The sequence below is a fragment of the Antennarius striatus genome, chromosome 8 (assembly GCF_040054535.1).
Source record: "Antennarius striatus isolate MH-2024 chromosome 8, ASM4005453v1, whole genome shotgun sequence".
NCBI lineage: Eukaryota > Metazoa > Chordata > Actinopteri > Lophiiformes > Antennariidae > Antennarius > Antennarius striatus.
In genome coordinates this window covers 19,719,754-19,737,072 of record NC_090783.1, presented here as the reverse complement: position 1 = coordinate 19,737,072, position 17,319 = coordinate 19,719,754, and the positions used below count along the sequence as shown (strand labels likewise).

General features: G+C 39.6%; 1 protein-coding gene across 7 annotated transcripts in view; it reads right to left on the bottom strand.

Moving 5' to 3' along the window:
- The window catches only part of ptprdb (protein tyrosine phosphatase receptor type Db), a 160,261-nt gene that overhangs the window by 30,570 nt on the left and 112,372 nt on the right, over positions 1-17,319 (bottom strand). For 4 of the 7 annotated variants that reach the window (XM_068320868.1, XM_068320867.1, XM_068320871.1 and 1 more), the window contains 14 exons: positions 14,212-14,400; positions 9,792-9,902; positions 7,883-8,152; positions 7,560-7,669; positions 7,089-7,286; positions 6,711-6,836; positions 6,429-6,576; positions 6,142-6,287; positions 5,799-5,943; positions 4,642-4,944; positions 3,299-3,492; positions 2,336-2,359; positions 1,007-1,124; positions 121-708 (listed from right to left, as the gene is read on the bottom strand). In XM_068320868.1, coding sequence (XP_068176969.1) covers positions 121-708; positions 1,007-1,124; positions 2,336-2,359; positions 3,299-3,492; positions 4,642-4,944; positions 5,799-5,943; positions 6,142-6,287; positions 6,429-6,576; positions 6,711-6,836; positions 7,089-7,286; positions 7,560-7,669; positions 7,883-8,152; positions 9,792-9,902; positions 14,212-14,400 — 2,670 coding nt within the window. The remainder of the gene's footprint in view (positions 1-120; positions 709-1,006; positions 1,125-2,335; positions 2,360-3,298; positions 3,493-4,641; positions 4,945-5,798; positions 5,944-6,141; positions 6,288-6,428; positions 6,577-6,710; positions 6,837-7,088; positions 7,287-7,559; positions 7,670-7,882; positions 8,153-9,791; positions 9,903-14,211; positions 14,401-17,319) is intronic. The other 3 variants (XM_068320870.1, XM_068320874.1, XM_068320873.1) reach the window with 1 other exon arrangement.

Here is a 17,319-nt window from a genome sequence, read left to right as displayed (position 1 = left end):
TGTAAAATCTGTGTATGTGGGGTTTATTAGCATTATTTCTGCACATATGTGCTGTTGGCATGTGTGTGTTGCATTCTGAGCAATGAAGATGGGTTGTTAGGAAGTAAGTGTGTCCCCTACCTTGGTCAAATTGTTGTGTCCTAAAGTGGACACTGGGGCTATACGGCCCAGGGCCAACAGCTGTGAATGCACACAACCTGACATCATACACAGTATCAGCACTCAGACCCTCCAACAAAACACTTGACCCTGGGGCAGCTACCACAACTTCTGAGGCATTCCCACGACTGTTTATATCCTTGTACAGCACTGAGTACTTCACAATTTTTCCATTTTGTTCAATTAGTGGGACTGACTTCCATGCCAGTTGGAGGGAATTAGCAGAAGCCTCTTCCGAAATTACATTCTCTGGGTATCCATTTGGGATATCTTCTGGAGTTGTCACTTCTTTTACAGCTTCCTCTCCATAGCCCATTTTGTTACGGGCAGAAAGTCTGAACACATAGTTGGCTCCCTTGTGGATGTCTGGGGCAGTGTAGCGGTTCTCCTTGGCTGGAAACTCCACCACAGTAAAAGGAAGTACATCAATGCGGCCGAAGGTGAGGCGGTACCCCAAGAGCGGAGTGGGTGGTTCGGGTGATGGGTACCACTGAAGCAGTGCAGTGCCTGAATCACTGGCGCTCACCATCAGCTTGGGCTTCTCAGGCACTAAAGAGAAGGAAATAGTGAAGCAAGACAAACGTAGAATGATGAAAGAATAATTAGAGAATAATTACAAGCACATTATTCAGTGCCTTAAGCAATACCTTAAAATATGATTAATGAGGAAGCAAATTTTAGCTTCTTACTGCCATGGCAAAGTGTGACAAAGTGTGCCCAAAAACAATTCAAGTACTTAATGGCCACTAATGATCGTTAGTGTACTCTCAAAGAGCATTAAAATGCAGCTATGTGTTGTTATGTGTGATGTTGTGACTCTGTGTCTTTCTGTAAGAGTCCCACTTACATGGTAAAGCGGAACAGACTGTAACAGGTTTGCTGCGAGCACCGTCACCCTTGGCAGTGTAAGCCCCCACTGATACAGAGTAGGATGTATCCGCCATCAGGTCTCCAATTACCAACTCCTGCAACATAAAGAAAACAGAAAACACACTATTAGCTGCAAAAGGTAACCATTTATGTATGACCTTAGGACAATACGCAGGACTTAAACAGAACTGGAGACAAATAGATCACAACTTTTCAAAGAGGTACAAACCTAGAGACCAAAGGTAAAATTTTGTGTGCCGTCTGCACCAATAATATTTTTCTGTTGGGTCAGGAGACCATTTCTTTTAAAACGTAATCACTGTTATATCAAACACGTGAGCAGTGCTCAAAATATCATTCATTTGCTGAAAAATTATACTCCTTCAAACTCTAATAACAACACCTGCTTTAAAAATTACTACTGTACAGGAGCAACATTACATATTTGAGTTTTGCCTCTGGGTTTTGACCTAAACACCCCTCATAGATATTTTTAAATTGCTGTATAGAGGAGTGATGAAAGGAACACTGTAATCCTCACAACTGGAGTGACTGGGTGGATGTTGGGGTGGTGGGGCTGAAGGTGCAGCAGAAACATGCATGTGCACATGAGTGGTATTGATAGGCAGAGGAAAAGATGGGAAATTGCTGGACTTGTTGAAAAACATCCTAATTGGAGAGTGTCTTTAATGTAAAAGGTACAGGCATGTGATGTAAAAGGCATTTGATAGGTGTCTTATACCATGTCTGTCTACATGAGCTGGCATCACAGGACACGTGGCACATGTTTCTCACTCAGTTTTAGGACCTTGTTGTGGTTAAGGAGAGCAAGTATGACTCATCTAGCGTCTTTCTTGTTATTATCAGGGCTGCACATAAATTGGTTGGTCTGGTTCTCAAAACAGCTCTTGATGGCGCTGCATGATAACTAAGTAACTTGTTATTTGTGGCCACTTGACTTTACATGACAGGTAACAGTGTTCATATTTTTAACAGTCTCTTTGCTCGATGCAGACACTGCAATATTCTGAATCTCTGGTCACCACCACCGCACACAATTTGACCCCATTGTAAACTAGTTTTAAAAAAGAACTAGAACTAATATTTCAAGCATTGTTCAGTTGACAACTTAATAAATTTAGCTCTCCTTTGATAGACAGAGATACAATACTGTAATTACAATGGTGTAATGTGAAAGCAGTTGTTCTTCTTGATGTCATGCATCATTTACTCTGTGCACCACTTACAGTATGTGCACCCCTGGTTATTACTATTAAATGATACAAAACAAAAATAATTTACTCACATGTTCTGTTAAGTCATCATATTCCTGAATGGTGGAAAGAAGGAGAAAAAAAACAATTAAGATATCTTCTTAATTCTACACTGATGCATCAAACAGTAACTGGAAGGTATGAATGTATTTAGGTTCATATTTATCCTTTAAAAAATTATTAATCTTCATAATAACATCACCCTGTTCAACCCAATCATAGTCAGATCCATTATTTTGAAATAATACTGTAACTTTATTTGAGAAAATGTTGGGGTTTTTTTGTTAGGAAAAATATAGATTAATACCATTCTCAAGTCTGCCAATTAAATATGAAATTTCCACCCTGTAGTTGATTAGCCTAGCTTAGCATCTAAAGGTAGAAAACACTTATTTAGTTTTATTTAGTGGGATATACTGTACTGGGAAGCAGACTTTGTGACCTTTGGATAGAAACAAGCTAAGAGTGCGGTCACGTGGCTCAGGTTGTAATTTGTAAGTAAATTACTGCCACTCAAGCAGACAAAATAAAATTTTATTCATTCTGATTGCACATTTGTAGTTTGCATGATGCTTCCTAAATATGAAGACAAAGGCAGTTTTCATCACTCACAATGTAAGAAAGAGGTAGTGAACTAACAAGTCAGTGAATATAATGATTAAAATAAAATAAAAAATACAGCAATCAAAGCTCAGCATCAACAGCTTTTCCACTGTGAATAATTATGACCGTTAATGTTACTTAAGCAATTTATATTTCGGCATCTAGCAAACTACCCCTGATTTCTGTCATCTATAGGTCAGCAGGTGGGTTGTTGGCATGAGGAAAACAAACTAGTGGCTGTTTGAAATTTTGGTTTGACTTACAATCTACACTCTTCATGAATATGAATTATTGGTTGGTTGGTTGGTCACTTACTAGGAGTTTTATTATTTTGTACTAATACGGTTCCTGTCAAAGTTCATTTTTCCATAAGGATTGATAGAGTCTATTACCTGTGAGTCCTCTAGGAGAATGTCCTTGATGATGGGCTGACCATGAGGTTCTCCATAGTTCATCTTCACATAATGGATTTGGTAGCCGCGGATCTGACCATGCTGCCACTCAGGTGCTGGCGCTCGCCATTTCACCAAAATGGCTGAGGCGTTCACAGTCTCCACCTCAACCCCTCGTGGAGGACCACTCGGAACTACAAATGCATTTTGGGATAGAGGTCAAAAGTCACAGATGACGGGCATTCAAACTTCTCAAGAAAAGGCCTTCACTTTAGTGAAACAATTTTTTTCATCAAAAAGGTATTGTTTCAGAGGTGGAAAAATACTCAATCAGAAAAAAAAAAGGAAAAATACACTCCCTTAAAAAGTTAAAAACAGGTTTGATGTCTGGGAAAAGTCAAAAAAGTAATGGAGAAAAAGCAGTGGAGGATAAAAAGCAAATGTAGAGGAAGATAAGAATGGCAGATAGAAAACGATTTGTTGCCATGAGCAGATAAACAGTGGCTGGCAGTCAGAGAGAAAATACTGTTATCAAGAAAAACCTCTTTCTTGCTGCCAAAGATACACTTTTCCCAAAAAAAGAAAAATATGTCTAGGGAGAGAATAAAACCTCCAGCCACCTCTTGCTATCTGGAATGTGCATAAGCACTACAAAAAGCTGAAAGAAAATTCTTAGTGAAGATGTGGGAAATATTGGGTATTGGGTACCAAGCATGAATCTCAAAAATACTGTTCACAATATTAAAAATTATTGAGTAACAATTAATTACATTGGGTGAAATTAGCTTGAAAACATTTAAGATATTGCTCAATAATTGTAAAGGAGTTGGTGGGGAAGACAGTTAAGAGAGGAAAAAGTTTGGAAAGGCCAAGATACTGCTCGAGCCAAAAGGTTTATTTTGGGATTATTAGTGGAGAATGCATAAGCCCCCCCACAAAAATGGAAAATTGTATAACAAAGTGGAAAGAGTGGAAAAAACAGTGCTGGAATAAAAAGAGGATAAAAATGGGGGACAAAAAGCTTCTTGTTGATAAGAGAGATGTGGTGTGGGAGTAGCAGGTGGAGAGGAGCAGGTAGCAGGTGGAGATTCCCAGATGCTGGACGTGTTTGGTAGTTATGAAGGAATAAAGGAGAGGTTTCAAAACTGGAGGGTTGACAGAGGTTTATAAATGCGCCATCTCATTAGAATGTAGCTCACAGACAGACAAAATGCCTTTAGCGGTCTGTGGAAGACATGTTAGTTTTTGGGTGCTTTGAGCTCATTGGTGCTAGTTAGTGAGGTAGCCATTGTTAGTTGGGTGGACCACCCTAAATCAGGCAAAGGGTTTGTTGGGGAACGTACCATCTTCCTCAGTGCGGATAAGAAGCTGTAAACTTTCTGGTCCATCCCCCGCTTCTGTCAGCGCCCGTACAGTTATGCCATACTCAGTCCATTTCTCTAGGTTCTCCAGGAGGTATGGAGAACTTTCCAGAGGAATTCCATCAATTCTTTTTGTTGTCTTGGTGTCCCCGGTTGTGGAGTATTGAATGGAATATCCTGCAATGATGCCGTTCTGAAACTCCAGGGGAGGTGGAGCCCAACTTACCAAGATGCTGGTAGAACTGGGACTGGTGCATGTGATGTCCTGGGGAGGTGCTGAAGGAACTGATTGGCCAGTTTTTAGGAAGCACAGTGGGGGTTGTTTGGATGTTATTTATTTATTTTATGTGTGTGCAAGTTGTCATTGGTGGGTGGAGAGGTGAAAAAATTAGGAAATGCCGTGAAGTAATGGGGATGAAATTGAGCAGATGAGAGACAGAGAACAAAAGACAAAGAAACATAAAATGAAAACAAAACACAAGAGAACAGAAGTTCTTACAAGAAATGATCTTATGACTAGAACGCAAGATGACTAAACAGAGATACTAAGTAATGACATCAACTTCTGTTTGGTCGAAATGCTTGATTCATGAAAAAGAGTGAGTGTTTTAAAAGAGATGCAACACAAAAACATTGACTAGAGTTTTAACACACAAACATACAGTACTTGCCCATAACTTACTTGTTCTCTCAGCGTACCTGAGACTCTGATCCATCATGAGTTCATCTCAATCTACAAATCTCTGGTTTCTTACCTTGTCTTTAATGATTCTCTCAGACCTCAGATGTAGCATCAACAAATTAAGTTACTTAACTGCTGTAATTCCACATGTTGATTTTAACTTCTTATATTTGTTAAAAAATACGAAGTATCACGAAAGTGTTATTTGCCAATATATATCAAATCTGAGGTCAGTTAAGATCAGGATTCATGACAGTTTCTTTTTGAAAATGAAAAACAAGTGCCAATTTTGAGATGGAGAATGGAGATTAAGATATTTCATGTCTTTACTATTCAGTTTTTGTGTAAATTCTCCTTTTTGCGATATCAACATGGAGAAGTGTCTTGCTTTCATTCTCCCTCAGGCACATACACTCACACATGTTCACAGACAACATGAGTTTGTGGTTCCACGTACGCGTTTGTGGCGTGTCAATGGACACCTCATTAGTATATGCTCCAATTCCATGCTTGCTCTTGGCAGCCAGTTGGAATGTATAGGATGAGAAAGGCTTCAGGTTCTTCAACAGGTAGGAGGAGGTAGGCTCAAAGCTCACTTTCTTCTGAAAGGACATGAAGAAATTGGAGAGATAAACAAAAGAAAACACACTTTACTCAATGTTGTTCAAGATCATTAGATTTAAATATTGAGATCTTTGTTCAATCATCCATCTAATTATACTTCTATCATTTGATTTATTACTATGCATTCATAAAGTAATTACTCAAGGAAAACAACCCTGTCAGTCAGGAACCCTAACCTCCTCTGTGTCATCGGCTCGTCTGTAGACCAGTTCATATCCTGTGATCTGGTTGTCAGGACCACCTTGTGGTGGCGCCACCCACGACAGCAAGATGCTGGTTTCAGACTTGGCCTCACCGTTAAATTCTGAAGGTTGGGATGGAACTACAACATAGATGAAAAACAGAATTAGTAAAGCCAAGTAAGGATATTTTGTTTTTAATGAAGTTATTTTCTGTGGTGACACCAACAAACAAACATAAAAAATTGCCCACTACAAAACCCAACATCCCCCTGGTTTCTTACCTCCAGTCTTGGCAATAATTTGCAAGTCTTGGGACAGGGGTCCGTCTCCTACTGAGGTGAAGGCCAGGACTCTGATATAATAGGTCTTGTTAGGAATCAAACCCTGGATAGTGATGAAGTTGGCACTGCGCACCATCTGCTTCTCCCACTTCATAACACAAGCACAGACCCAATGAATGAATGGGAGAAAACACACAGATGCACTCATTAATTAAATGCATGCAGACAAGTTATCCTCTCAACAACTAAATCCAGCAAAACCAAGTTCATACAGGCACAGACCTGGTTGACTGGCAGCATGCTGTCTGAAGTGTAGTAGACTCTGTATCCCACCACCTGTCCATTTGGCTCCTCTGGCTCGTCCCAGTGAATGATTGCTGTTGTGGTGCTTAGCATACGACCTCTGACCTGCAGGACAAAAAATGAGAACATTCAAGAAAACTTAATAGGGATAAAATACAATTTACACGTCACTCTGAGTAGCAAGCAGCTAATCATAATGTATAATAAGCAGTCACAATACAAAGGGGCATTACAGTGAAGCACTAAATTCAGTAGGGTTTTCATGCAGTCAAATTTCATCTCTGAATTTTACATTTTTATTGAGACATCTGTAAACAAATAAAATTCTCCAAATGTTTCCCAACTCCAAATCCAAACCTGTCGAGGAGGTGAGGAGGGGGCTTGCTCAGCTGTGCGAGCCTCCACCACATCACTGGAGGGGCCTTGACCGATGGTGTTCACTGCTGCCACTCGGAAGTCGTAGTGTGAGTACGGGCTAAGGCCACCCACACTGTAGCGTGTTGTGGCTATGCCATCAATCTCTTTGTAGGGGTCGTCTGATCCTTTGGCACGGTGCTTGATAGAAGAGAGGAAAAAATTTCTGATCTATAACTTAAGCTATATTTCACATACACAAAGATATGTTTTCAGTTACCCGATTAAATTTGAGTTAATGTGGACAAACTGAATGATGCCAAACGTCAGAGAAGATTCACCAAATTTGTATCTGAACAATTTGCTGATTTTCACAAAAGACCAGTATCTCTTTGTTTGAGGCCCTGATTTCCATTGAGCTATCTAATACAATCACTTTGCATGCACTCAAAAGCCTTAATCTTTGTCTCACACCTGTATGACATAGTAAGACACAGGCTCAGGGTTTCCAGAATCCCAGGTGAGTGTGATGCTTGTTGCGGTTCTCTCTGTCACAACAGGGATACCAGGGGCCCTTGGCAAAGCTTAGAAAAAGAAAGAATGATAGATAGAGATAGAGGGAAAGAGAGTAAGAGAGAGAGAGAGAGATACAGAGAGAAAGAGATTTTGATTTTTAAAATCAGATAAAAAAGGTAAAATAAAGTCCAGGGTAAACTCTAAACATTTCTAAAACATGTTAGTCACACGCTCTATCTTCTCACCCAGAAGTGTCTTCAGACAGATGCTGATCAGCTCACCTTTCACAATAATCTGAGCTACAGCCTCTATCACGCCGAGTGTTGACATGGCCACACATGTGTAATTGTTGGACTGCCGGACGTCAGTCAGCTCCAAGACGTTGCGGCCAATGGGCATGTCATCTTCAGGCGTCAGATCTTCTGCTCCAAGCATCCACTTCACATACGGCATAGGGGAGCCCACTGCCACACAGGTGATGTTGACGTTACCCCCCGGCATGATCTCGCTGTCAGCTGGAGGGATGGAGAAGCGAGGAGGGACACGACGCACTGGACCACAGAGCAATGAGAGCAGGAAGTCAAGAGTTGTTGCTTGGTAAAATGCAGTCCTACAGTAATGATAATTTTATTTCTGTTACATGGAGATGAAGGTTTACGACATTCAAACAAGACTGCGAGCTTTCAAACAGTCTGCTACGTCTCCATGTGTTATTAAAATGTTTTATTCATGGTGACTTTAGGTGTGTTCATTAAATATTTTATGAACTGAATTACAACACACACTCACAAAAGAACTCTCACCAAACATACTGTATATGCACTCACAAAAACATCAAAAAGAGAAGAACATAGAGTACAGAGCGTCTCAAGAGTAAACTGTATAGGCAGGTGTAAACTTTCAGCACCTCACACCAACACGAATGGCAGTTTAATAGAAGTAAAGAAAATATTCTGGAGAAACTGAAGAGTCAACCACACAAATTTCACTGTACCAACCTTCTCGCAGCTCTGCCGAGGGAGATAGGAGCACAGCGGGAGGAGGAGAAGGACAAGGAGAGAAAAGAGAGGAAAATGGAAAACACCAGAGAGGAGACAAGACACACAGAGAAAACAAGTTAGACAAAGTAGCACAGTAGGGTTGCAACAGTAAGAAGGAAGAGAATCGAAGAGAGCAAGAAGTAAAGAGAGCAGAGGGAGAAAATAGAGGCCGTTCAGGCCGTGTGTTGCTACCTCCACTGCTGGCTGTCTCCATAGACTGCCTGTCAAACACTCACTGAGCACCACTGAAAGAATTTAGTGTCTTTGTGAGCCCTTTTAGATGCATATCACTGACTCTGCAATGCTCATGTGTTTCCCTGTATGTATGAGCATAAGCTTATGTATGTATGTATGACCACTTGTGTGTGTGTGTTTGTGTGTGTGTGTGCGTGCGTGCGTGCGTGCGTGCGTGCGTGTGTGTGTGTGTATGTATGTATGTATGTATGTATGTATGTATGTATGTATGTATGTATGTATGTATGTATGTATGTATGTATATACTGTATGTAGGTGTATAGGTCATGGTGGATAATGTGTATGTGTATTTAGTCACGTATGTTTGTTTCTTATATGAGTAATGCCGGGGTCAGAAAAGCTTGGCATGGTGTTTTAAACCTTTACTATTGGTTGGTTTCTGGGTGGGCAAGCAACAGCTGAGAAAGTCATGGGAATGAAAATGTCTCTAAGATTTAAACATTTGGTGAGTATGAATTTGGCTGTCTCTCTCTCTCTCTGTGTGTGTGTGTGTGTGTGTGTGTGTGTGTGGGTTTGATGGAGAGAGCGCCTGAGGAGGCAGAATGCCTGTCAGATTTGTGGAGAAACACAAGTCTTAAACAGACAATGATTTGGTTTTTTTTATTCTCTGAGGTCTAAAGGCTAAGAGAGGAGGGCAGAGAGATTAATAGCCTGAGTGAAACACAGGCTTGCCTCAACTCATGTAAAGAAGCTCATCTTTTCTAAACATCCTGTTTTATGATTCTACAGCAAAGAATTATATCATGCAGCAGGCTTAGTAGTGTCATATCACATGAAAAAGATAGAGGCACATTCCATGATATCTATTTGAAAAGCTTCTAAGTCCCAATCCACTCATCCCTCATCAATGTGAATCCTTAAATTCAGGGCAGACTTGTTTCCTTTCCACTCTTACCTCTGACATAAAGGTTAGCTGGGGTGGAATAACGTGTCCCATCGCTGTTGGTGGCAACACACTCATATTTCCCCTGGTCTGACTCCTCACTCATCTCTATCTGGAGGGCACCTAGATGGACGGTGGGATAGAGAGAGAAGTAGAGAACAGAATGGAGAAAAAAAGTCACAGAAATACAAGGAGGTTGTAAGAACAATTACATAAAAGTGGAAAAACAACAGATAATTAGGCAGAGTCCATAAATACACAGCAATACAGACAATATGAAAATGTTAAGAACTGCATAAAGAGAAAATCTGAAGGAGTTCTTGCAAAAACAAGTTGAATAGGGGATGAAAAGGGACTTAAATCTACTGGGAGAAATTTGCCAGTGTCTACCACTGTCAGCCGGAATCTGACAAAAATGAAGGTCAGTTTCCCGATTCAGAAATGGGAAGCAAACAAAAAAAAAGATATAAAACCTACAAAAATATAATGCAAGCAAAACAGAAACAAAACAACTGAGCAATATGTGGAGAAATCCTTCCACAAATACTATTTCTGAAAAATAAGATGCTGTAATAATAGGAATCAAATCATGGTTTAGTTTTCAACGTTACAAAGATAAAAGATATTGTAATGGCAATAAGGAATCCCCAAACATTTCAGATCCACTACTGGGATCAGGAGTGTGGTGAAATTTCAAAAGCACACCCAATGAGGAGGTAAAGATATCAGCAGACCTCCAGCAAGGCCAACAGGTTAAAAAAAAGAACGACATACGCAAAGCCTTGGAAAGGGACCGTTGCTTTTCTCGCTCCCTGAAAACAGAAAAACTGTCAAAAAAGTCAACCACAGAGGTTCTTTAAAAGATGGAGTGGCAACGCAAAAAAGCGCCCATAAAAACTTTATCAAAAAAGTGGTTGTTTGGGGCTTTTTATCAGAAATGAGAGAGATAAGGGAAAGTAATGGTAAAAAACCATGAAGAAATGTGTGTTTATGTATTTGTGAGAGCACACTCATGTTTGCAAGCATGTCTGAGTTTTGCCACCTGGACTTTTCAGACTGTGTGACTAACAGCTGGAAGGGGAAATGAAACTTGGGCATTTGATTGGGCAGATCTTGGCATGGTTGAAGGAGACGGCAGGCCAAGATTAGGTCAAGACAACCCCCTCCGACGAGAAAAAGAAATAAGAGGGCAAAGAATTGACAAAGAAAGAAAGAAAGAAAGAAAGAAAGAAAGAAAGAAAGAAAGAAAGAAAGAAAGAAAGAAAGAAAGAAAGAAAGAAAGAAAGAAAGAAAGACAATCAAATAGGGGTTAAAGTAATAGTATGGTCTGTCACTGTAAATTTAAGCTACAAATAAATCGAGTAAAACATCATGCTTTAGGCTGAAATCAAAGTAGATGATGTTACACAAAAGAGAGATGGGCACAAAAGAGAGATCACAATACAGTGAGGAGGGAAGCTATGATATTCTGTGTTTTAGAATCATTATTGAGGTTGAGATGGATGAATGGAAGATGATAGAAAATGAAACATGAGCAGAGAGGAGGTGACTTGTGTAAGTAATGAATTACTTGTTCAAATCCAATTCCCTCTTCTTGCATCTACAGTGAATCTGAAGCAACTGGAGTATTACCAGTATGGCAGAGTCCTGAGACTTCTGGACTAAGCCCATACTAAATAATCCACCCAGAGTTATATTTTTTCAGATCTGCAAGACAAGTAGGAACTGGGGGTTGAAAGGAAATCAGGCCACTGTGTCATGTTGGTCCTCCTGGCAGTCTTACCTCGTATGGGCGTGCCACCTGAGTGGGCAATGAATGCACGAGATTAGGGAGGGAGAAGAAGAAGAAAATGTTAGTACAATAAAAGAGGAGAAGGGGATAAGGGAGGAAGGGATTGGGGGGGGGGTAACTTGTATATTAGAAGACTCAAATTAGAGAGAATAGTCTCAAACTATAGATCCTTAAAGTATGTGAGGGGTTTAAAGAAGAAGACAGAATAAATAAATAAAGAATAAGCCTGAGAAGAGAACAACAGATAGAGTGACAGATTGGGACAAAGCTGTAAGGAGATGTGTTATTGACTGGACTTCATTGACTTGCAGCAGGGATAGATGTGGCTGTAACAATAGGCTAGTGTCTCTATTACTGCACTCATCTACGTCTCTAAGTAGTAGACTAGGTCTCTGAAATACACTTCCTTGACACAAGCCTGCACCTGTACACAACTCGATTAAAACCTTCAAAATTAGTTGCGACAGAAAAACCTGCCACCTTTCAATCCTAAATTTAATATAAGTCTGCTGGATTACTGGAAAACAAGGTAAAAGGAAAGAAAAGTTTTTAAAAAAATGGTAGGATGTCAATGATACCTCTAAATGTAGAAAAACAAATAATTGGTTGTCAAAATTGTTGTTGAATAGTTTGTGTTATTTTAACCCAATAACATCTTAGTATTCATTTATCTAAACTATTATTGATGTTTATATGCCTGAATGGGCTTAGAAAACATTCTGAGAATCAGTATGATTAACTAAGTGATAAATGATAAACTCGTCTAACTCTCTTGACTCTGGTGACATTAAAAATTGCACATCTGTTACAGATAAACTCCTTTTAAGAATTAGTTACCAGGTTTAATATTACATGTTTCAGTGCACAGACAATGCCTAGATGTCTGGAAACTGGTCACCATTGATTTCCTTACAGAGGCACCACCTGAGGCCTATCTCAAAGCCATCTTGAATTGATGGTTTATTGAGTGGTAATGCTATACAGAAGAGTAGAGAGAGTAAGTTGGTGAGTGAATGACAGTGTGAGTGAGACATTGAGTGGGTGAGGGAAAGAGCCATTGAGTAAGTAAAGGAGTGGGAAAGTAAATAGGTGAGTGTCAGGAGAAAGTCATTGTAACAGGCTGCAGGTGCACAGATAGGGGTGAATCCAGCTATCGCTATGGTGAAAAGAGATGTGTGATTATGTGTATATTGTGTCCATACTAGCCTGTACATTATAGTATGCTTTAAACAAAACAACGTATAGGTGCCTGCGATTTCCTAGCGTATGTGTACACCTGTGCTTAATATTAACTGTGACTGTTAGTAGAATGCATGCCAGGTGAGCAACAGCAGCAACAGTAGTAACATTTCAACAGTATGTAGAAAGGTGGACAGTGAGGGTGTGGGCCTTGGAACAGAAGCACTTACCAAAGGACTCTGTGGTTAAAAAGATACAAAGAGAAAAGAAACAGCATAGACATTACAATCGGACCATTGGTTACACAGAGGAGCTGACTTAGCAGAAACACCTTGAAAATGCACTGCAACTCCAAAAATGAATATTGATAATATACAGACAATAATGTGCTTAAAAGAAGCAGTTAACAGTATTTTAATTTGTAATTACCATGTACAAGGAGCTGACATACCAAATATTTCACATTTTAGTTTGTAACAACTTTTAAAATCATTTAAACTTTTTTTTTTTTTTTTTAAATGAATGTTAAAAATGGAGTCTGTGCAGGGAATTGAGCCAGACAATTAAAAACAACGGGGACAGAAGCAAATGGGTTGTTATCCAAAGGGAAGCCAGTTGGGTGTTCAACCACAAGAAAGGAGTTTCGGGTCCAGAGTTGGTCCCTAGAAGCAGGAGGGCTGGGAAGGGAGGCGATTTTGGGTATGATAAATTGAGATTTTACACACTACTGTGGCTATTGAAAAGCTGACTGAGGTGGGCTGAGTACTGTAGCATGAAAACAATTTGACATCTGTGTTTTTATCCATCATTTGATTTTTGGTTTTGACAAATACAGTTTTTTAATCGACATGACTGTAATGTCTTTGAGTCAATTTCACACTCTTGCAAGGCAGATTTTCAGGAAATAAGAAAGAAAACAAAAGGTTATTTAAATGTTTAGTCACAGCAGTGAGCTATATTTGGGAAGCCATTCCCTGAATACATATCACCATCACTTGGGTTTACTTTGCACACATAAATGTAGAGGAAAATAGATATGACTAGAGGCACTGTGTGCTGATTGGTGTATTACAAATATTACAGAATAGTTTTAGGAAGTAAATTTTTTGTGATGGTGATTTGCACAGGAAGACCTCAGAGAGTTTGGAGAAAAGCAGAAAAATTTATATTTCAGGAATAAGAGAGTTTAGAAAAGTTTGCACATGACAGCTGAGAGGGGTAGTGGAGAAACACAGCCAATAACCATGGCAGGAGGAGTGCCAAACAGCAATAAGAACATGGGGTAAGAGAAAGCTAGGCCAAGAAAAAAAACATGATTTATTTAACATAATACAAGAAAATGAGGTTTGGGAGGATAAAAGGAAGTATTCATTGAAAGGGGGATAAAAGCAAAGTGGGAGGGAGAAAAAAATAAGCGGGATAAAAGCTGGGACTGAGTGGAGGGATAGAAGTATTGGTTACCTGAACGGAGTTGCTTGATTCGGCCGTTGTTATTGGACGTGTTGACTGGAAGAAAATCTTTGAACCAGGTAATTTCTGGGTCAGGGTTGCCACTGGCAGCACAGAGCATGGTGGCGGTCCGAGAACGCTCCACCACTTTCAGCTGGGGACCCATGTCTATGGTGGGGAACCCTGAGGGAAGTTGGTCCTCTAGAAAGTTCAAATACACATTAAAAAAATGAAATAAATAAATGAAACAGCACATTCCGGTGGTTCCCAACCCTCTTTCACTGATGCACCCATAGTGATCCAGATGATTTCTGTTTTGACCGCCCTTTACTTAACCCTGTTTTTGTCAACACTACTAATCATAAACAATAGATACTTTTTCAGCAGTCTTTCAAATGAATCATGGGGATGTTGGAAGTTTTACACTCCATTGTTTTAGTATGTGCATTCAAATAATTTCTTCAATTGGTAGACATGAAACAATCAGCTGCATTAATTTATTTCTATTAATTCAAATATTTTTTTAAATGACAAATAAAGATAAAGGTTGTAATAAGTTACAATACAGATATATTTATGATTTGGAGCCAAGAATAAATTCAATCCCACACATTTCATAACTAAATGACTAAAAAAGCTTCATTGTCAACATTTGCATCTTGCCAGTGGTTTTCACAAAATACAGGACATCCAGGTGAGCTTGTTAGTTTTAACAACTATCAAGCTGCCTGCTTCCTTCTCTCAAGAGTCAGCTTTTCTACTGATAAAAAAAAGGGATATAACCATTGTGACTCTCGAATCAATATCATGGAAGATTGTTTCACTGTGGGTGTGTGTACCCAACATCTTTCCTGTAGGCAGTTGGGATGGGCTCCAGCAGACGCATGAACCTGCAAAGTGGATAAGTGACTGAAGACAAGATGATTGCGATCATCTCTTCTTCAAGAAAATGAAAGGATGGATGGATCATTGTGGAAAGTTTCTTATTTGAACAGTTTTGGACATGGTAAATGGGATTTTATTTATATAGCGCTTTTCTAGTCTGACAGACTACTCAAAGTACTTTACAATTGCTGCATTCGCCGTTTCACACAAACAGTCATGCAGTGGTGGTGATAGGGGCCGCCTACTCTTTAGGAGAAGCAACTTTCACACCATTACTCAGACACTGCTGGAGCAGCCACTGGAAGCAAGTTGGGGTTCACTATCTTGCCCACGGATACAGTGACATGGATTACAGGGCTGGAACTCGAACCACCAACCAACTGATAAGCTTAAGACAACTCTACCTCTGAGTGGTGGTGCCAGTTAAGTAAGTCAAAATTGACAGGCTTGACAGGCAATGACTGATGTATGTAAAAATGACATTTAAGCTTATTAAACTAGGCTGGAAAATTTTAACAATTTATTAGTGCTGTTATAAAACCATTCGTTACGGGGAATGGTTCTGTGTTAATGGAACAATATGAAAAAGGCCTGATGGAGACTTGTAAGGATAACAGACTTGTAAAGTTTGATACACTACTAGTCTAAAACTATCCCACTCATCTCTACAAACCAAATGAATTTTTCCCCTTCTTGCCTCAATAACATTAACAAACAATACGTTACTGCATGTACTGTTTATCAGTTCATTTTTAATAACGTAGATGTCTTTTGCAGTGCTAGTATGGTACTTTCAACACAATTAAATTAATTAACCAGCGGGAATCCGTGGAAATTCCACGATAAGACAATAATATCAGACTTCATACTAAACATATGAAAACAAATGTATTGGTATTATAAACCAAGCGCACCCAATGTAGTCAAAAATCAACGTGGTGATATAACAACTTTGTGTTGGCAAATCATGGATTGCGCTGGACGGGCATTGCGAGGCTGTAGATGAATGTTAGCAGGCTAACTGGAGAAAGAAAGCTAACTATTGTAATTGTGAGATTGGGAAAGGAGCTAACGTTAAAGGAAAAGGCACCTGTCAAAAGAACAAGTGGAAAAGAAATTTTAGAGAAGTAATAGTTCTGTTTGCTGACTAACAGTTTGTCGTTACTTAAAGAGCGTTTTTGTCAAATGCCCGAGGAGCATTTTGGATACTACATCGACTGTCCCATTCCAAACAGAAACGATAGCTGGACAGACTGTTTGTGCCAGCCAGCGAGTTTCACTCAGAAATCGTTACTGTTTTCTGTGTCGTTCCTGCTGTCTGGACTCTTCTCAAAAACAGAAAAATTGTTGGAACAGTTATGACACTCTAAAATTATGTTAACTGGGAAGTGCATGTATAGTTAGTGATGGGCAGCTGAAGTCCCATGAAGTACTGAAGCTTTTCATCCCAATCGGTTCACTGCGGTTCGAACCTTCATGAGGTTTCATTTGCTCTAGTATGAAATCCACTGGAGTGTGGCATTTTACAGAACATAAAATGTCAGCAAAGAAAGGAAGTGTTTAAAATTTGTATATTTTAGTGATGGCATTACACTGTGTGTGTGTGTGCGTGCGTGCGTGTGTGTGTGTAAAAAATAAAAAATCAAGTGAATAAATCTATTAATATTCCCGTAGGGAAATAACTTTTAACTCCAAATGCTTGCACGTGTATACAGTATATATATATACACACACACACACACACATACACACACACACAGCATACACATATCTGCGTGGTTGTGTGGATGGAAGGCGTAGCCACAACAAAAAGCCTCGTTTCCTGAGGCTTTACGCCATATTGTTCATGTGATTCCTTTTGGTAGATGCACGGTGATTGGTTGGGCAGGTAGCGCATGTAGTTATAGCGTGACAGTGTGAGGTTTTCAAGTGAGCTTATATAAATAGATACAGTAGATCTCTAACAGATATCTCCCCACTTATTATAAAATTAGTTGAAAATGTGGATCTGTGGGAGCTGAGCCAGACCTCCTGTCTAACTCTAATACACACACAACTCACTCTGCCCGTCAAAAGGGTGAGCCCATAAAGACATTCCCTGGGACTCACAACCTTTTAAGATGGCAAATAAAACATTAATTCTTGGGCATCTGAGGCAATTAAATCACACACAAAGAGTTGCCGCACTACAATAAAGGAATTCAAAGGGAATGAGCCTACTTCCTTCAACTGAAG